The 22,185-nt window shown below is 42.8% G+C and overlaps 1 protein-coding gene across 3 annotated transcripts in view; it reads right to left on the bottom strand.

Moving 5' to 3' along the window:
- Nucleotides 1–2,903: 2,903 nt before the first annotated feature.
- Nucleotides 2,904–22,185, bottom strand: part of LOC125460035 (uncharacterized) — a 31,494-nt gene continuing 12,212 nt past the window's right edge. Inside the window, exons 2-5 of one of the 3 annotated variants that reach the window (XR_007249161.2) lie at nt 15,558–15,609; nt 15,309–15,445; nt 13,350–13,447; nt 2,904–3,029 (exon numbers count right to left, since the gene is read on the bottom strand). Coding sequence is in view for 2 of the 3 variants with exons in the window: in XM_048547096.2 (XP_048403053.1) it covers nt 2,917–3,029; nt 15,309–15,445; nt 15,558–15,609 (302 nt within the window). In the remaining variant the exon portion in view is untranslated. Of the gene's footprint in view, nt 3,030–13,242; nt 13,448–15,308; nt 15,446–15,557; nt 15,610–22,185 lie in introns of those variants that run through there. The other 2 variants (XM_048547096.2, XM_048547097.2) reach the window with 2 other exon arrangements.

Here is a 22,185-nt window from a genome sequence, read left to right as displayed (position 1 = left end):
GGTCATGTCCTTTGGCCCGAAGGATCAAAGAGGATGGCATAATTAAATCAGAGAGGTGCCAAGAAAAAGTGCAAAATAACAGAGGAATCTGCATGTTGGTGGAGAAACACAAAAAAGTTAGCATGCAGGTCCAGCAAGTAATTTTAAAAAAGCAAATGGAAATTCATCTTTTATTTTTCCTACCCAGAAGGATTATAACACAGCTTAGTGACCTTCCCACTGCCAAAATCACAGTGACTTTTTGTTTGCGTGTTTATTTTAATACTACTGTCCACCACCAGAAAACACTTGTATGGCCCATTCAGTATTTGAACAGAAAGCCCATTATGGCCAATGCAAACCATCAAAAGTGAAGGAGATTGGGGGAGAGAGAAAAGGAACTAAATCAGAATGGTGTCAGAGTGGGAAATAAAAGCACACTATCCCTCCCTGGCCCAACTCTCTCTAAGCATCTGGAACATTGCTGGACACCCTGGGCTCCCTCTCCAAGGATGCCTGGGCACAAACATAACTGCGAAGAGGGGCAAATAGTTGGCAGATGTGACCCTCCCTCTGCTGCCTGGACCTGTTTAAATTTTGGCTTTTCTTGCTGGGAATTGGCATTTAAAAACAGTAAAATCTTGTTACAATTCTAAGGGCGTTGGTAAGGCAGCACCTGGAAAACTGTACATTTTTGGTGTTCATATTTAAAAAGGGGGAGTCTGCAGCTGAGGTTGCATGAGGACATGATGGCCTAGTCGTATTATCACAAATAATGTTCAGGAGACAAAAACAAAGTTGCTGGAAGAGTTCAGCAGGTCCGGCAGCATCTGTGAAGGAAAAAAGAGTTAACGTTAACCTTAGGGTCACCAGACCCGAAACACTAACTCTGTTTTCTCCTTCAAAGCTGCTGCCAGCCCTGCTGAGCTTTTCCAGCGACTTTGTTTTTGTTCCTGATTTACAGCATCCGCAGTTCTTTTGGTTTTTATTTAATATTCGGGAGACCTGGGTTTGAATCGCTCCACGGCAGATGGTGGAATTTGAATTCAATTTTTTTTTAAAATCTGGAATTAAGAATCTAATGATGACCATGAATCCATTGTTGGAAAAACCCATCTGGTTCACCAATGTCCTTTAGGGAAGGAAACTGCCATCTTTACCTGGTCTGGCCTGAATGTGACTCCAGAATCACAGCATTGTGATTGACTCTTAACTGCCCTTTGGGCAAATAGGGATGGGGAATAAATGCTGCCTATCCGGTGACACCCTCATCCTGTTAATGAATTTTAAAAAGAGAAAGCCCTACCTACTCAACTTTTCCCCTCACCTTAAGTCTGGTGACTCTCTGGTTAAACCACCACGAACTCTGGGACAATGGCAACTTAACCTTTGCCTTTATGTAAAATGGATATACTGGCATTCAGAGATTCACAAGACTGATTCCTGCTTTGAAGGAGTCATATGTAGGCCAGATCAGCTAAGGACAGCGGTTTCCTTCCTGAAAGGACATTAGTGAACCAGATGGGTTTTTCCCAACAATTGGCAACAGATTCACGGTCATCATTAGCTACTCATTCCATATATTTATTGAATTCAGATTCCTCCATCTGCTGTGGCGGGATTCAAACCCAGGTCCCCAGCAAATTATCTAGGTCTCTTGATTAACAGGCCAGCAAAAAAAAGTCCCAGCCAATCCAGCTTATTTTCGTAACTCAAATTTCCTGGGAACATCCTGGTAAATCTTTTCTGAACCTTCTGCAATTTAATAACATCCTTCCTATAGCAGGGTGACCAGAACTGTGCACAGTGTTCCAGAAGAAGGCTCACCAATGTTCTGTAAAGCATCAACATGATGTCCAAACTCCTATACTCAAAGGTCTGAGCAATAAAGGCAAGCGTGCTAAATTTCTAAGGAGATTTTGTGCTTTGTTGTTAAAAATGGTGTAAAATATACCGTTTTTACTGCAGCAGGAGTCGGGGCATTGAGTTATTTAAGCCATGCCCTCAGTTTGAAAGAGAGTGAATTTAAGTCGCTGTATGGTAGTTAAGTAAGTCTTAGTTGCCTGGCAGCCATCGCTATCTTGGATTTGCAACCTCAGAATTTCAGCTCACCACCCTCCCTTTGGGAAGCCATGTCTTAGGAGCTGGAGTAGGATTTTTAAAATTGTTCCTTAGGAAATGGGTCTCACTGGCTAGACCAACATTTATTGCTATTCCCAACTGTCCTTGTTTCCACAAAAATACTTGAGTAGGTTGAAACTGCCTTGTTTGCCCACTCTATTAACCAATGTGTTTTACTGTTGTGTTGCTGTGTCAAACTTTTTTTGTATGTGTTTTCAGTAAGTTTTGCCGTTGTGTCCTCATACTAAAGTGTTAATTCTGTACTTATAATGAGCATGAATCCACAATGACCACTGCTTAACACTATTTCAAACCTTCGCAAATCCGAACCAAACCTATATACTGATTTTTCTTCCTGTCAATGAATTTTCTGTTCTGTTGCTGAATTTCCTCATTCCACATATGCACACTTTGGTGACTCTAATTGTGGCATCTCTCACTGTAAAGCCTCACCCAGTCAAATAGCACAGAATTGCTAGGATTCAGCTCTTGGGGCTCTTATCTCGATGTATTTGTTCTGAATATGGGGGGAGAATTCAGTTGAAGGTCACCTCTGTGGGCACTTTTGAACTCTTTTTATGTCAGCATGTCAGAATGCACATGACAGGAAATGTGGGAATAAGGACTTGCTGGGTTAATGTGCAATGAGGAATCCAAGGCAGATTCTGAGGTCCCTAGTACTACAGATACCAGGTCACCTTAGTATCTGTGAGATGTCTGTTTAAACATTGAATTGGTGATAAAAAAAGAAAAGTACTGTGAGAATAATTTCATTTACAATCTTTACTTAGCAATACGATACTCCATTGGAATTGTTCATTCATACAAAATAGTTGTTTTCTTCTGTGGCTTGCAGCAAATCTGGTCCCAGAGATATTGAAGACAGCGCCAACGTCCACGATACACTTTAATGTCTTCCTGCTTGGGATCTGATAGACAGAAGATAATTAGTTTATTGAAAAATCATCATTACTTCAATTCCAAATTGTAACAATTATGCAAATGAAACAGCGAATTAAAATTGACATCGATATGGCAATCATTAAAATGAAAATAAATTTGAAAATAATAAAAGAATGATACTGCATCTTATAAAATGTATATACTCACTACACACAGCAGAATAGACTTTTCAACTTTACGCATTGAGAATTAGCTGCCTGAATTCCACTTGTACACACCAATGACACCCTATGATTGACAGCGGTTTTTTCAGCTGTCTTGAGTATACAGACTTGCAGTGCCACTTTTTGTGCACTAGGACTCCCTTTTGCAGGGGCAAAATGACATTCAGTCGTCAATTTTTAATTTGTAATCATACCTAAGCTGTATTCTTGTCTTTTGGATGAGACATTAAACATAACTCCTCACTCTGTATATAAGAGACCATGATACTATCAAAGAAGGGTATTGACGTTCTCCCCTGTGTCCTACCCCATATATATTTTTCAACAGACATCAGAAAGACAGCTATTTAATAGAAGTAAGCACTGCAGATGCTGAACATCTGAAACAAGAACAGAAATTGCTGGAGAAATTCAACAGGTCTGCCAGCATTTTTGGTGAGAAGAGTCACAAAGACCTACAGTACAGAGACAGGCCCTCTGGCCCAAACTGGGCCATACCCACCAAAATGTCCATCCATGCTAAGTCCATTTCCCTGCACTTTGCCCATATCCTTCTAAACTTTTCCTTTCCATGTATTTGTCCAAATGCCTTTTAAATGTTATTAATGTTATTAATATCCGCCTGAACCATTTCCGCTTGCAGCTCATTCCATATGCATAGGACTGTCTGTGTAAAAAAGTTGCCCCTGAGGTTCCCATGTATTCTTTCTCCTCTTGAGATGTTATTGGGATAACATCCCATTGATTTCTATACTTCTATAAATTAATGTCCATTATCTGCCTACACATAGGTATGCAGACACTGCCCTAAAGCTTCCTGCCCAGCTAGGAATTCAGTGTAAGACTTTGTAACTCCTTATCTTCTTACAAATCGGTATGCAGACACTGTCTTAAGCTTCCTGACTGAATAAAATTAGAGTTAAACTGTCTCAAATAAGGTTAAGTGAGGAACATTTGTAAAGGTGTGAGACTTCTGAAGTATGTAACTTCTGTCGCTGACAAAGGGGCCAGGCCACTGACTTTGTTCCAGCCAGACACATCAGCAATTTAAAATTACAATCTGTCTCGTTAACAACTTGAAATCGCCTCCTGTCCTTAGCAATCACTTCACGAATGATCGATAGTATATCCTGGTCTTTTATGTTCTTGATGTAATAATTGTTTTGTATCCTGTCTTTGTCTGTTGTAATAATTGTTTCATGGGTCATGTCATTGTGAGATGTGAAATTGTTTTGTTTTATGTACTTAGTAAAGTTTTGAGAAGATTTGTAGCTCAGGTTGAGGTTCTGGATGTGAGTTTGCTCGCTGAGCTGGAAGGTTAGTTTTCAGACGTTTCGTCACCATTCTAGGTAACATCATCAGTGAGCCTCCGACGAAGCGCTGGTGTTATGTCCCGCTTTCTATTTATCTGGTTAGGTTTCCTTGGGTTGGTGATGTCATTTCCTGTTCTTTTTCTCAGGGGATGGTAGATTGACTCCAAGTCAATGTGTTTGTTGATGGAGTTCCGGTTGTAATGCCATGCTTCTAGGAATTCTCGTGCGTGTCTCTGTTTGGCTTGTCCTAGGATGGATGTGTTGTCCCAATCAAAGTGGTGTCCTTCCTTATCACTCACTATCACTCGTATCCTTACATACAGATAAGGAAGGACACCACTTTGATTGGGACAACACATCCATTCTAGGGCAAGCCAAACAGAGACACGCACGAGAATTCCTAGAAGCATGGCATTCCAACCGGAACTCCATCAACAAACACATTGATTTGGAGCCAATCTACCATCCCCTGAGAAAAAGAACAGGAAATGACATCACCAACCCAAGGAAACCTAACCAGATAAATAGAAAGCGGGACATAACACCAGCGCTTCGTCGGAGGCTCACTGATGATGTTACCTAGAATGGTGACGAAACGTCTGAAAACTAACCTTCCAGCTCAGCGAGCAAACTCACATCCAGAACTTAGTAAAGTATAAAAAGCGGGGACTGTCCGCTGCTTAGGAAGAATTAGTTATGAGACTCTGCACTCTGTGCCGGGTTAAGTACAGTGATTCTCCACAGCTTGTACTTGCTTTGTAATAAAAGGATTTGAGTTTTTCTAAACAGGTCAGTGTTTTGTTATTGCAGCAAGTCTGTGAGGGTCTCCGAAAACGAACCTGACACTCTTACCTTAAACTGATGCCCTCTAGTCCTCGATTTCCCAACCCTGGGAAAAACACAGACTGCATTCACCCTGTCCATGCCTCTCCTGACCTTATACAGTTCTATAAGATCCCCCCTCTCCTACACTCTAAAGGAGGAAGTCCTAGCTTGCCCAACCTCTCCCTATAACTCAGTCCTGGCAACATCCTTGTAAATTTCTTCTGCACTCTTTCCAGTTTAATAATATCCTTCCCACAGCAAGGTGGCCAAAATTGAACACAATACTCCAAGTTCGGCCTCACCAATGTCATGTACAACTGTATCATAACTTCCCAAATTCTATATTCAATACCCTGACTGATTAAGGCCAGTGTGCCAAAAGCCTTCTTCACCACCCTGTCTACCTGTGACTCCACTTTCAGAGAACCGTGCACCTGAATTCCAATGTCCCTATATTCCACTACACTCCTTAAGGCCCTACCATTCACCATGAAACTCCTATCTGAATTTGACTTTCCAAAATGCAACACCTCACGCTTGCCTATATTAAACTCCATTTGCCATTCCTCGTCCCACTTCCCCAGCTGATCTGGATCCTGCTGCAATTTCTGATAACCTTCCTCACTGTCCACGATACCACCTATTTTAGTGTCATCCATAAACTTACTAATCATGTCTTGTACATTCTCATCCAAATCATTGATACAGATAACAAACAGCATTGGGCCCAGTACTGATCCCTGAGGCACACCACTAGACACAAGCCTCTAAGTCAGACAAGCAGTGATGAATTGTGCCTCGTTTAAATAGTGACAGAGCTGCATCAGGACACGATTTAAATAAGCCACAACTGCAGCAATCTGGAACTACGCAAAGTGGAACAGGAGCACCTATATGGAGTCTTCGAAAGGAATGGATACCTGAAAAGCACCATTCATCAAAACCTCCGAGATAGACCACAACAGGAAGACGATCAGACTCACTAATCACCCTTCTGTACATCAAGGACATTTCAGAGGCGATCTCAAGACTATTCAAAACCCTGCTATCGGTGTAGCACACAAACCAACAATCACCCTTCGACGGCTACTGATGAACATTAAGGATCCCATACTCAAAACCAGCAAAACTGGTGTAATATACAAAATACCATGTAAGGACTCTGAGAAACATAGGCCAAACCGGAAGAAAACTGACCAAATGATACATGAACACCAACTAGCCACCAAGAGACGCAACCAATTCTCACTTGTCTCACTACACATGGACAACGAGGGACACGAATTCGACTGGGACAGCACATCCATAATTGCACAAGCCAAACAGAGACACAGCAGGGAATTCCTGGAGGCCTCATATTCCAACTGGAACTCCATCAAAAAACATACTGAATTAAACCCATTGTACAAACCACTGAGAAACAGAACGCGATGTAATACCAAGCACCCCAGCAAACTGAGGCATGTGAATAACAAGTGGGACAGAACACCAGCGCTTCACCGGAAGCGCACTGATGACGTTATCTATCAGGGTGACAAAGCATGTGCAACCAAACCTATTGGCTTAGTGAGCATGTCTACAACCTTGTTGCATTTTCTATTTCTCTAATCAACCTAGTGGTAGATATTATGTTGGTTTCTATGAACAATTGAATTCATTTTATGTGTATGGAGTGGTAGTGGAACAAAGTCCATCACAAACAAAGTATAATAATTATCAGAGATAGTAGGAACTGCCAATGCTGGAGATTCTGAGGTAAAAAGGTGTAGAGCTGGATGAACACAGCAGGCCAAGCAGCATCAGGGGAGCAGGAAGGCTGACGTTTCAGGCCGAGACCCTTCTTCAGAAATGGTTAGGGGAAGGGGATTCTGAAATAAAGAGGGAGGCGGGGGCGGAGGCGGATGGAAGTTGGATGAAGGAGCAGATTAGTGGAGAGAAGACAGGCAGGTCAAGGAGGTAGGGACGGAGCCAGTAAAGGTGAGTGTAGGTGGGCAATTAGGGTGGGGGTTGGTCAGTCCAGGGAAGATGGATAGGTCAAGGAGGTGGGCATGAGTCTGGCAGGTGGGGGGGAGAGTGAAGCGCTGGTGTTCTGTCCCACTTGTTATTCACATGCCTCAGTTTGCTGGGGTGCTTGGTATTACATCGCGTTCTGTTTCTCAGTGGTTTGTAAAATGGGTTTAATTCAGTATGTTTTTTGATGGGGGTTGAGGTGGGAGGAGTGGATAGGTGGGAGAAAGGAGAAAAAGGTTCGGGAGACGGGGACGAGCTGGGCTGGTTTTGGGATGTGGTCGCGGGTGGGGAGATTTTGAAGCTTGTGCAGTCCACATTGATACCATTGGGCTGCAGGGTTCCCAACTGAAATGAGGTGCTGTTCCTACAAACTTCAGGTGGCATCGTTGTGGTACTGGAGGAGGCCCGGGATGGACATGGCCCTGGTCAACCCATTGTCTCCACCTGCTCCTGCCCCACCGAATGTATCTCCACTTATCTCAACTCCATTTTCTCCCTCTTGGTCCAGGAACTCCCCAACTACGTCTGTGACACCACCCACGCCCTCCACCTCCTCCAAAACCTCCGATTCCCTGGTCCCCAACACCTCATTTTCACTATGGACGTCCAGTCCTTATACACCTGCATTCCCCATACAGATGACCGAAAGGCCCTCTGCTTCTTCCTGTCCCGCAGACCTGACCAGTCTCCCTCCACTGACACCCTTATCTGCTTAGCCAAACTCGTCCTCACCCTCAACAACTTCTCTTTCAATTCTTCCCACTTCAGACAGACAAAAGGGGTGGCCATGGGTACCCACATGGACCCAAGCTATGCCTGCCTCTTTGTAGGATATGTGGAACAATCCCTCTTCTGGAGCTACGCTGGCCCGAAACCCCACCTCCTCTTCCGTTGCATTGATGACTATATCGGCGCCACCTCATGCTCCCATGAGGAGCTCGAACAGATCATTCATTTCACTAACACCTTCCACCCCAACCTTAAGTTCACCTGGACCATCTTCGATACCTCTCTCTCCTTCCTGGACCCCTCTGTTTCTATCTCTGGCAACCACCTGAAAGCTGATATCCATTTCAAGCCCACTGACTCCTGCAGCTACCTAGAATACACATCCTCCCACCCACCTTCCTGCAAAAATGCCAACCTGTATTCCCAATTCCTTCGCCTCTGCTGCATCTTCTCTCAAGATGAGGCATTCTACTCCTGGACATCCCTGATGTCCTCGTTTTTCAAGGACTGCAACTTCCCCTCCACAGTGGTCGAAAATGCCCTCGACCGCGTCTCTCACATTTCCCGCAACTCATCCCTCACTCTCTATCCCCGCAATAACAACCAAAACAGAATCCCCCTCATCCTCACATATCACCCTATCAACATCCGGATCCAACGCATCATCCTCCGGCACTTCTGCCACCTGCAATCTGACCCCACTTCCAAAGATATTTTTCCCTCCCCACCCTTATCTACCTTCCAGACTCCCTTGTCAGCTCCACACTCCCCACCAGACACATCACCCCTGGCAACCGCAGGAAGTGCTACACCTGCCCCTACACCTCCCCCCTCACCCCCATCCCAGGCCCCAACAAGACCTTCCACATCAAACAGATGTTCACTTGCACATCTGCTAATGTGGTATCCTGTATCCGCTGTTCCCAATATGGTCTCCTCTACATCGGGGAGACCAGGCAGAGGCTTGGAGACCGCTTTGTGGAACACCTACGCTCGGTTTGCAACAAACAACTGCACCTCGCAGTCGCGTACCACTTCAACTCCCCCTCCCACTCCTTGGACAACATATCCATCCTGGGCCTCCTCCAGTGCCACAATGATGCCACCTGAAGGTTGCAAGAACAGCACCTCATATTTCGCTTGGGAACCCTGCAGCCCAATGGTGTTAATGTGGACTTCACAAGCTTCAAAATCTTCCCACCGCGCCCCCCCCCCACCTCCCCCCCCCGACCACATCCCAAAACCAGTCCAACTTGTCCCTGCCTCTCTAACTGTCCATCCTTTCTCCCACCTATCCAATCCTCCCACCTCAACCCCAACCCCCACCTCCTACTAACAGCCTCACCCCTGCCTCCTTGACCTATCTGTCTTCCTTGGACTGATCAACTCCCACCCTAATTCCCCACCTGCTCTCACCTTTACTGGCTCCATCCCCACCTCCTTGATCTGTCCATCTCCGCTTCACCTATCTGCTCCTTTATCCATCTTCCATCCCCTCCCGCTCCTCTCTCTATTTATTTCAGAATCCCCTTCCCCTCCCCCATTTCTGAAGAAGGGTCCAGGCCCAAAACGTCAGCTTTCCTGCTCCTCTGACGCTGCTAGGCCTGCTGTGTTCATCCAGCTCTACGCTTTGTTATCTGTGATAATTATCAAGTTGGTGCAAGCGTGAATTTGGTGCAGTGTGAAAAGAGATGTTGCTTTTTACCTTCGGTACTTGTAATGGTTCACATACCGGCAAATATTCAACTGGAATCTATCTATTACTGAAAATGAAACAATTCAGTAAGCCTAAAAATCATAAACTAAGCTTGTTAAATATATAGGGTAAAAGATTAACTAAGTCGAGCAAGATTATATACAGATAGCAGGCAGTAAATTGCAAGAAGTACAGTCATATTCTACTTGAAATATGAACTCTATAGTCTGACCCTATTTGGGACTCTACCCATGTAAAGAGAAATCCAAACATTCTCCAATGAACAGAGCTATGCCACGAGATTAAATACTTTAAACAAAAACAAACTTTATTGATGATCAAAAGATATTTAAGAGTGCAAATTAAAAAGACTCATGCCAAAAACTCAGTTCTATTTTTGATTTCCTCCTCCCTTAGTTTGGTGAAAGAGAAGCATGGTGGCAACAGCATTGGACCAATAATCCAGAGATCCAGGTGAATGCTCTAGAGTAAAAAAGTTCAAAGCCTGCCATGGGAGGTGGTGGAATTTAAATTCAATTATTCTCGAATTGCTAAATGGACTGATTAATGGTGACCATGAAACTACAATCAACAGTAATTCAGGATAAGGGGAAATTATGGACAGGAAACAAACACGAGCTGTTTTGATGCTCACATCCCATGAAAGGAAAACAAAAAGTTCCCTTACCTTAGAAATTATTAATGGTTCATGCCTTTTCCTGGAATCATATGCCATAGCCCTTTAGAACGTTATTTTTTATTTTCCTCAGTATTCCAACTATTCCTCCAGGTTCTAGCTAAATGATCCTCCAGTTTCTTTACAGATTTCATGACTGTGAACTATTCAACTTCTGGTCCTGGCTTTGGACATGTATGAGCTGTTTTCTCCTGGTCTGCTCCAACAGCTTCTGCACAGCTCTTGCTAATTTATTATTCTAACTGACTGATGTCTGCTGCAAGGCTTTGTGAACACCACTCTAGATTTCCACCACTACAAACTAAGGAAAATCTTCGTAACTAATTGTCCCTTATAAATCTAAAGTTAATGCCTGTTTCTGCTGGCAAAAAAAAGATAAATTGAACTTTAGCAATAAAATAAAGCAGAGAACTGTGAATGCTGGAAATCTGAAATATAAACTGAAATTGTTGGGGAAACTCAGCAGGTCTGGCAGCATCTGTGGAGAGGTGTCCTCAAGAAGAGTAATTGGACTTGAAATGTTAACTCTGTTTCTCTCCACATACACTGCCAGACCTGCTGAGTTTCTCTAGTAATTTCTGTTTATGATTTAAACTGAAGCATCTTCCAACTCAGGCTTCACCCTGAATTACTACATAAACATATGGCAGCGTACATTGCTTTGGGATGGTTCAATCAGAAATGCAAATTCACTATTTTGCCATCAGCAACATGTTTTGGTTATATAACACAGCTAAATTACAAATGGAATTTGATCACCCTTCCTCGACAACTTCCAGCTTCATTACAAGCTTACAGATGGGTCTTTCATTGATCTCTGCCTGAAATACTAAGCCAAAGCCCTCCGTACTTCAAGAAATCTTTCTGTTTAGAAATGTGTCCCAATCTTTCCCCTCAATCTGTATGGTAACTTTAAAATCATGACTGTTACACATTTAGTTCACATGGACGTTGCAACTTCATTCGTTTTGTATGTAATCTATTTGTTTAGTCTATATAAATATATGTCGTTAACTTTTTCAGCACTTGGGTCAGGCTCAAAGTTTCGGAACCACAATGTCATGTTGCAGCTGCACAAAACTCTGGTGCGGCCACACTTGGAGTATTGAGTACAGTTCTGGCCGCCGCATTACAGAAAGGATGTGGAAGCATCGGAAAGTGTGCAGAGGGGATTTACCAGGATGTTGCCTGGTATGGAGGGAAGGTCTTATGAGGAAAGGCTAAGGGACTTGAGACTGTTTTTGTTAGAGAGAAGAAGGCTAAGAGGTGACCTAATAGAGACATACAAGATGATCAGAGGATTAGATAGGGTGGACAGTGAGAGCCTTTTTCCTTGGATGGTGGTGGCCAGCTAGCACGAGGGACATAGCTTTAAATTGAGGGGGTGATAGATACAGGACAGATGTCAGAGGCAGGTTCTTTACTCAGACAGTAGTAAGGGCGGGGAATGCCCTGCCTGCAACTGTAGTAGACACGCCAACTTTAAGGGCATTAAATGGTCATTGGATAAACACAGGGATGATAATGGAATAGTGTAGGTTAGATGGGCTGCAGATTGGTTTCACAGATTGGCGCAACATCGAGGGCCAAAGGGCCTGTACTGCGCTGTAATGTTCTATTTTCTATGTTCTATTACTAAAATCAGTTGAAGAAGTAAGTTGGAATGAAATAAAGTGCAGCGACCATGAGCAATTGAGGATTGTAAAGTCTGCAGGATCAGAAAAATTCACAAAGTTTTACGGCGAGATTTACACTAGCTGCAAAACATGTTCATAGGAAGAGTGGTGAGATGATAACAAGACAGAATTACAGATTGTACCAGTTATTCTCTTCTTTTTTGGGGTATGGAATCGCTTTAAGGCTATCATTTATTGACCCTCTAATTGCCATTGAAGAGGTGGCAGTGAACCAGTGCAATTCACCTTGTGCAGGTATACCCAACGTTGTTTCTGTGTTCAGGATTTTAAGCCTGTAAGAATAAAGGAATAGCCATATAGTTCCAAGTCAGGAATATGTGTGGAATGGGGGTGTATCTGTAAGTGATGGTGTTCCCATACATCTGCTGTCCTTGTTCTTCTAAGTGGTACAGGTAATAGATTTGAATGGTGCTATTGAAGGTGCATTGATAAGTTATAGTAGTGCATCTTGTATTAAGTTGCTATCAGTGATGGAGGGCGAGTGAATATTTAAGTTGGTGGATGGAGCTCGATCAGGCAGAAGGCCTTGTCCTTCATGCTTCTTGACTGGCGCTGAAGTCTCACAAATCCAGTCACATTGAAAGTACTGGAGGTCAGTTAGTTCAGTTGACTGGATGGCTGATTTGTAATGCAGAGTAACACAAAAAGCATGGGTTCAATTCCCCAAAGCATGGGGTTTAATCTGAGAGTCACCATGCCTCAGGAGAGGGTAGTAGTTGAGAAAAAAGTCCTCCATGATCACCTCAGTTGGTTTGGGAGTTGAATTTAACAAAGAAAACCACATCAACAGAATCCAGGAATTATTGTAAATTATTTTAACAGCTTAAATGATATTATTCTATCCACTATATACATATCTCAACTGCATATAACTGGCTAGCTAGGTGTTGATGACAATGTCACATTGCAATCGGCAAAAACATGTATAGTATTCATTGCATATTTTTAATTCTTTATTTCAAGAAAAGAAAATGAAAAAGAATTGCTGTTTTATCTAGCTATCCATTAAAAGATGGAAAGTCTGAAAACAGATATTCATAATGTTCATATTGACATGGATACATCTGTAGATGTTGACCCTAATCACAGGATCTGAGGAGCTTGATAAATTAAGGTGAAGAGGAAGGAATTGAGTGCATAATATTGGAGACCCACCATCTACGGGGCGAGAAGAAAGGAGAGCTGATATCACCCTAATCCGTGTTCCTTCACATGGCCACCTCACAGAGGGTTGAGGGCATCTGTTGAGGCACCTATAAAACATGAAGGTACACATCAGCCACAGGATCAGCCTCAAAATCCCCCTTACCCACTATTTGAAACAACAGTTATCACAGGTCCTAAGAGATTAGGGTACAGATAATATCACAGATGCTTTCTATTTTGATGTTGCTTCATCTGCATAGTGACATAACCACCCAGCACTGCGAGTTGACTGAGTACTTGTATCAAATAGAATGACTTCCCTCATGATAAGGATGGGAGAATGATTTGCTGCCAGAATTAAGGGGGAAGCGTTACCATTCTGAGCCTGTCAGAATTCAGCTTTCAGGGTTTATGTCACAGCCTCTAAAACCACAAACCATAAAGATCTGTGACAGTTATCAAATCATTTTATTTACAATATTATAAATATAATTGATTTACCTGTTTTTCTTGAAGACCTGTTTCTGTCTTCTTTCAAATAAAAACTATTCTGAATCAACCCAGCTGCCATTTCAACAGAAAAATGAACACTCTGATAACCTTGTGTTATGGTGTAGCTCTGGATCTACCATTAAGCACTCTTCCAGTGTTCTAGAAAATGTGCCCACAGCTTGTGACCCCTTTCACCATAATACTTACAAAATGTGGCCATAGACAATCTGCCCTGTGGCTGAAACTTCATCACTAAACATTATGCAGAAGGCAGTTTCCAATGAGGCCATGGGATAAATTTTGTTGTGGCAACATGGGTCCCACTCACTGGTTAGCAAACCTGTCATTTCCGAGGAGAAGGTCCAGTGGTTAAGTGTGGCCAGAGTCAGGCTTCCCACATGATGGAAATCCATCCCCAAGAGGTTCCAGTGTCTTGAGGCCAACAGCTCTCTACTGCCTGGATCACAACCAGGAATGGTGGCTACTCTCTGTAATAAACTGTCGCCCAGTCCCGGGATCGAGGCTGGTTGTCAGGTGTGTTGGGAAGGGGGTCACTGATGAGATGGGAGAAGGTTGGAGAAAAGGATATGGTGATAGCTTTCAGCAGCTGCCCGAACTCTTCCTCCACTGCACCACCCCTTCCCAATGCCAGGTTCTGAATTGGGCTCAAGTGATGGTGCCCCAATGTGAAGCCATAGGCAAACCTGACAGGGGTTTGGTGGGCGGCGTTTAAGAGGCTGGGAAGCTATGAGAGTGCAGGAGAATACCTGAGTCGCCATTAAATTTTCAGTAGGCTCAGAAATAATTGGATTTAAGTGACTCCTTAACAAACCAAATTATCTTCCCACCACTGGCAAACAAGGTTCCCATTTCATGCCCTTCCTGATCACAACTACTTGGGGACAGCTTTCTAATCTGAAGAATCCAAGATGGATACTCATGTCTGATTCTACTGACAACCCTAGCACCACCTGTCCACTCCACCAGGCTCTATTAAATCCATCCTTGTATCTATTACTCTCTCAAAACAAAATGTAAGTTAATCGTTGAGTTCTCTCAGAAAAATTATACATTGATGACATATTCTACAAACCCTTCAGAGTGTAGCCCAACACAAGTATAAACAGCATGCCTTCCTTTACATATTTGCAAATACATAAATGAGGACATAAATAGTATGAAAAGTTATACTGTGTGCATTTTGGTTAGCTTGTGTCATGATGTCATTCATTCCAGTTTGGGTTAGTTCAATGCAGAAAGCGCAAACTGGTATTGCCAGTCGTAAGAGTCTTTGGTCACTTTATTACAAGAATCATATCATATAAATTTTAAAAATGTTAGCTATTTTAAAAAGCATGTGCTTTAAGGGTGATTGCCTGACCTCAAAAAAGAATTGTAATTCGAATAAAGGAAGCTTTTTATGACAAAGAAAACATTGGCAACAGTGTTGATGCATTGTATAACAGGATACATTACCTGATTTCTTCGTAGATGGCCGAGGTTGTGGCCAAGGTGCTGGCAGTTGGCTGACAGGTTTTTGCTGCTGGGGCTTGCTCTGTAATTGATTCGGTCTTGTCAATGAGGATTTTGAACCCAGGCGTTTATCAGGAGAACTGAAATTGAACAAGTACCTGATCAGCTTTAACAACAACATCTTGATTGTGAAGCAATGTGCGAAAAGAAAACAAACAGAAGAGGAAAAGTGAATTAAACTTTGGCCCTAACCTGTGAGATCGTGGTTGTAAATGTCTGATGGCATGGCCAGTGAAGTATACCTCTATAAAGAGAACACAAGAGATGTTAGTGGAGAGGATCAACTTTCGAACAGTGTCTTTCTTACGATACAACCTAAAAACTAATTACTGTTAACATGACTTAAATCTTGTGTTCAGTTATGACAGTTGCAACAAATAATTCTTATTTATTCAAACTTTATTGATGTAGGAAAAGGAATGGGCCTTTCAGCTTTTCAAACCTGCTCTTTGTCTTAACTAGATTTTGAAGGATTTGCACCTCCACATCATTTACCTGGCTTTCCCCCATAATCTTTGGGCCCTTACTGAATAAAAACACACCAATCTCAGACTTGGCAGCTTTAATATTTTAGCATCCAAATTCTTTCAGGGAAGACAATGCCAGATCTCTCACATCCTTTCACTCCTAATTGAGATTATATTTATCCTATCCTATCAACCAGCATAATTGGTTAATAGCCAAGATCTTTTTTCCCAGGGTAGAGGAATCCAAAGTAGTGGGCATAGGTTTAAGCTGAGAAGCGAAAGATATAAAAGGACCCAAAGGGGAACTTTTTCACGCAGAGGGTGCTGTATGGATGGAATGAGCTGCCAGAGGGAGTGGTGGAGGCTGGTACAGCTACAACATTTAAAAGTCATCCGGATGAATATGTGAGGAGGAAGGGTTTAGAGGGATATGAGCCAAATGCTGGCAAATGAGACGAGATTCATTTAGGGCATCCAGGCGGCATGGACGAGTTGGGCTGAATGGCCTGTTTCCGTGCTATACAACTCTATTCATCTAAATCCTTTTAATATCCCATTAATCATCTGCACACAAGGGATTATAAAACAGGTTCGTCCAACATGTCCTCATAATTTAATCCCCCAAGCCCTGATATTATGTTGTGGATCTGCACTGCACCCTGTCCAAGTCCAATAGATCCCCCTCATGTTATGCAGGACGAGAACCGAACTCAGGACTCCAGATGGAGTCTCACCTGGCTCCATACAAATTCATCCTTTATACAAATTCCATCCTTTATATTCCCCTACCCTTGAGATAAAGGTCACCATTCTAAGGGTATTAATATCATTTTAAAAAGTACCTGTTTAAACTATTAAAATTACATTGGTTAACAAGTGTGTTCACTGAAAAGAAAATACTGATACATTTCTTTCAGTTCTGTAATTTAACATACTCAACCAAGATGAAAAAGAACAATGGATAAATCTACACTAACAACTTTGGCAATGTCTTAAATAGCATCCTCAAATATTACACTGAGATAGTTACTGGCAGTGCTGATCGAGAGATAAGCCACGAGTATTCACGTGTTGGGATATGGCACTGAGTGTGGACCTTAAGATTTGGTCGGAACAATTCTCTATGAAATGTTGTATATCACAGAGATACCTGTAAGTTTGGGTAGATTCAAAACATGAAAGTTGGAATCTGAGTGGGGTAAAGCAGAGCCAAACAATGTCACTGTGGAAGGAGATGTCGCTGTGAAAATGAGTATTGGCAAACACTATCACACTCTAGGATGAAAATAAAAAGCGATGAAGGTGAACAAGCTGAAAAATTTAAAAAGGAAATCCCTTTGGAGAGAAGAGCAGAACTTAGTCACGGTGACCTTTCAGGAAGAGGAGGCAGTGAACTAAACACTCAAGTAAAAGCAAAATACTGCAAATGCTGGCTATCTGAAATTAAAAACAGAAAATACTGGAGAAATTTAGCAGGTCTGACGGCATCTGTGGAGAGAGAAACGGGGTCAATATTCTGAAGCTGTTACAACTTCTTCAGAACTGAAAGGGGCAGGAAAATGGTGATTATAACACCATCAGGTCACAAAATAAGAACTGAAGTAGGCCACCATTCAGTAGGATCATGGTGGATCTGACATTCCCGATATCCACTTTCCTGTATTTTCCGTGCAACCTTTGATTCCCCGACTGATCAAGAACCTGTCTACTCAATCTTAAATATACACACTGACTCTGCCACCACTGGTCACTGTAGCAAAGAGTTCCAAAAACTCACAACCCTCTGAGGGAACAAATTTTTCCTCTTCTCAGTTGTAAACTGGTGCCCCTTTATTCTGAGACTATGTTCTTGGTCCTAGGCTCTTCCATGAGAGGGAAACATTCTCTCAGCATTTACCCTGTCGAGCCCTTTTAGAATCCAAGATGTAGCAATGAGGTCATCTCCCATTTTTCCGAATTCCAACAAATAGAATCCCAACATGTTTGGCCTTTGTTCACAAGAAAATCTTTCCAAACGAACCTTTTCTGAACTGCTTGCAATGAAACAGAGTCTTTCCTTAAATAAGGGGACCAAAAATGCTCACAGTGCTCCAGATTGGGTCTCACCAACACCTTGCTCAGTTTCAGTAAGACTTCCCTATCTTTAAAACTCTAACCCCATTGAAATAAGGGCCAACGTTCCATTAGCCTTCCTCATTACCTACTGTCCCTATAAGCTCACGCTATGTGTTTCATGCACAAATAGCCCCCAAGTCCCCTCGTGTTGCAGTTTTTTTCTCTATTTAAATAATAGCGTTCTTTTGTTTCACCTTCCAGAATGAATAAATTCAAATTTTGCCACATTATACTCCATCTGCCAAAATTTTGTTCACCACCTAATTAGCCTATCATTACCTCTCTGTAAACTATTTGTATCCCTCTCGCAACTTATCTTTCTATCTCCTATTTTTGTGTCATCTGCGCATTTGCTTCCTTACTCTAAATTTTAATACAATTATCAGAGGGGAAGGGGGAGTGACTATAACAGATTGTGAAGGTTTCCAGAGCAAAAGACAAAGAGAGTGCTAATGGTGGTAAAGAACGACTGAGATGTAAAATAGGTGTAAATGTTAGGTGAGAAAAAGGGTCTGCCCTACTGAGAGCAAAATCAATAAGAGGGTTAAAATACAAGAATAGAGATGTACCGCTGAGGCATTATAACACTCTGGTCAGACTGCATTTGCACTACTGAGAGCAATTTTGGGCCCCATATCTAAGGAAGGGTATGCAGGCCTCGAAGGGGGTCCAGACAAGGTTCACAAGATTGATTCTAGGTATGAAAGGCTTGTCATATGAGGAGCAGTTGCAGACTCTGCGTCTATACTTGATGGTGTTCAGAAAGATGATGGGGGAATCTCATTCAAACTTACAGAATACTGAGAGGCCTGGATAGAGTGGATATGGAGAAGATGTTTCCAGTACTAGAAAGGATGTGAGGGTACAGACTCAGAGTGAAGGGGCAACCCTGCAGAACTGAGATGAGGAAAGATTTCTTCAGCCAGAGAGTGGTGAATCTGTGGAACTCATTGCTGCAGAAAACTGTTCAGGCTAAGTTATTGAGTGTATTTAAGACAGAGGGTGTTAGATTCATGATTAATAGTGGAATCAAGGGCCATGGGGAGAAGGCACGAGAATGGAGTTCATAGAATCATAGAAAACTGACAGTGCAGAATGAGGCCAAGTTTGCACTGACCCTCTGAAGATGTTACCATCACTGCAGGCCTCATTCCCACATCTTGCACCCTCCACATATTTCCATCCATTTGGCTACCACAGGAATATCACTAACACATTGTGAAAAGCCCTCACTGACACTCGTGCCTCTCTTTTGTGGAATGAGCTCTCGCATAACAGAAGGGAACCAAAAACCAGCAGGAATGAGGCGTGCCTAAAATGCCTCTGCCCATTGATGGAGACTGTATAATTGGACAGCAGCGCAACTTGTGTTGCCAAAAAACAACCAGAATGATGTTAAATGTGTCTTATGTAGCTCCTCAAATCGCCCTGTAAACTGAAGCCACAGTGTATAACTTGAAGATGGTGTTGCTACGGGCCTCTTGCTTTCCACCCAAGCCCCTTTCCCACATACCATTCCCTTTCTTCGTGTGTCACAATCTGATTTGGATCCATCAGAGCTGTCACCTGGCGAGACAAGGCAGTTCCGCCCTGAAGGGCTTAAGCAAGATCAGGTTAATGAGGAAGGAGCCTGAGTTGATCCAGTACCTAAAGCCATCACTTGCAGCTTTTATATGGTCCACATGCTTGTTCAAGACCATCGCACCTACCTTAACGTTATACATCACTGGACCTGACCTCATGTTGAACATGCCTCTTACCCATGCAGGGCCATTCCCGTTGTTCCTGCACAAAATTTCATCTGCTGAAGTAAACTGTCTCTCGCTTAGATGAGTCTTGTGTCCAACTTTAGCATTTCTGATGCTGTTTCACCCTCCCCCCAGGTCCAGGTAGATCAGATGAAACTGGTGTGGAGTCTTGTCCCCATTAGCAATTCTGCTGGAACGATCTCTGTCATTGCATGAGGTCTGATCCTATAATCAAACAGGAACCAGGACAGTTATTATCCAGTGAAGCTGCAGGCTGCTTATTTAAGCTGCACTTTCTGCCAGGCCATTGGATGATGGATAGTATGGAGCTGTTCTTATATGTCAAAAGCCATTCAACTTTAGAAAATACTCAAATTCCCTGCTGGTAAATGATGGCCCGTTGTCTGTGACCAACACTTTTGGGAGTCCGTATATTGCAAAAGATGCACGCAGCTTTTCTACAATCACCCCGTGTTTGATGAATGAACTCTGTGCACATCTAACTGGTCAGTGGGTGTCCGCCATAATTAACAACTTTGAACCCATGAAGGGATCTGTATAGTCAACAAGTACTCTAGTTCAGGATCTACCAGGCCATTAAAACTGTGAGGGTAACTGCTGGCTGTAATTCTGTCTTTGCTAGCACTCTGGGCACTGCCCCATCAACACAGCTATGTCTGCATCCAATCCTGGCTACCAGACATAATTTCTTTCCAACATCTTTGTTTTGGAAACCCCTGGATGACACTGCTGGAGTTCAGCCAGTAGCTGGTAGCAACCTTTGCTTGGAACAATCACACTTGCTCCTCATAATAATATGCCATCTCTATAGTGATCAGGTCTCTCCAGGTCCAACAAGGTTTCAGTTCTGGTTGTGATGCCCCTTTGGTTTCCCCAGTTTTGCCAGGACCAGATCTTTCTACATCCAATTTTATCCCACTAAGCTTGGGCCCAAGTCTTGCTATAATCTTTGGTAACCAAACAAGTTGTATCTCATAAGAGACTGGAAATGAAGTTGCACCCTTAAGCTGTAAAGGTTCTCAAGTATAAGTTCTCAATCTAGCTGAGGTCTTGCACAAACTTAAGGGTTGGAGTCCAGAGTGAATTTTGTTAAAGACTGGTTCTACGATCACTTGTAATGGCTACACTGGTATCAATCTCCATTAGAACTGGGTGACCATTTAATCAGGTGCTTATTTTAACTGGTTCTGATTTGGATGTTGCAAAGCAATTTAACTGTTCCAAACTAGATGCAGGTGAGCTTTCCAGGGCGTGTACTCTCTTGGATGCCAGCCTATAAGGTCTCTAACTAAATTAAGGTCCAGTGGGACTCTTCCGCTGTCTCAAGTCCACATAACAGCAGCAAATACAATGTCTTACAGGCCTGAATCCTGAAGAAAATTTTAACCATTTAGCCAAGGCTTGGCTTTATTTTGGGGTTTTGTTGTGGGCCGATCTAGTGTCTCTGTGTTCAGGATATGTCCTGAGTGTGGCTAGTCAATTGCCTTCACTCAAGTGGTGTTCCCCAAGCTCAGGTGAAATGGTGAGGGTATTCACTTCCATTGGAATACCCTGTAACTCATTTGGTCCACTTACTGCAGTTTCCCATGATAAAGCCAGTTGTAGAGCCTGTTTGAAGTCCAGCTGGGTTTCAACTAATAGGCACTTTTGCATGCTTACATCATTAAGCCCACATACCAAATGGTCTCTAAGCAAATCATTAAGGACCGCCTCTGCCAGTCATCTTAACCTAGTCAAAAATCCCAATATGAAGTCCCCTGGTTCTTGAATTGCCTAGTAAAACCAATAGTGTCTCAGAATTAGAGGAAGTTTGGGGTTGTAAAATTCCTTCACTAAATCCATCAACTCTTAAAAGGTTTTAATATCTGCTGCCTCGGGAAATGGTAGGCTCCTAATAACTGAAAAAGCTGTGGGTCCACATGCTGTCAGGAGAATTAATCATTGCTTTTCATCTGACCCAATGTCATTTGCTAGGAAAAAATAATGCATTATTTCCACATTCTGAATCCAATCTTCGATGATAGGATTGATCGAGTCAAGCTGTCTAAATAACGGCATGATGCCACAGGTGCTTACCCCAACTCATAGATGACTGTTGTGAGCAAATTTCTTCAGAGGTGTGCTTTGCTCTTGTTGCCACTGAAGTAACTCCACCAAGGCGAATTCCTGTCACCAAGTCATCCTCTATTTACACATGGAAAGTCCTTGACACTGATCCAGCACCCTCAGAGTGTCAGGATGTCTTACACTCTATTTTTATCTGTCAGTCAGGGCTCCCTGATTGGACCAGATTATCAACCCCAAACAGAGAACTCATATTCTATGATGTCCACCTGGCTTACCTCATTACAATAACTACAGAAGCCACAGACACAGAAGGTTCAGATGGGAACTTCAATGGGTTCGTATACAGGCAAACATTGATGAAAATGCAGATAGCACGAGGATGTCTGTTGCATTGGTAGGCAG

Source organism: Stegostoma tigrinum, chromosome 16, assembly GCF_030684315.1.
Source record: "Stegostoma tigrinum isolate sSteTig4 chromosome 16, sSteTig4.hap1, whole genome shotgun sequence".
NCBI classification, from domain to species: Eukaryota; Metazoa; Chordata; class Chondrichthyes; order Orectolobiformes; family Stegostomatidae; genus Stegostoma; species Stegostoma tigrinum.
This window is presented reverse-complemented; position numbering and strand designations above follow the sequence as displayed.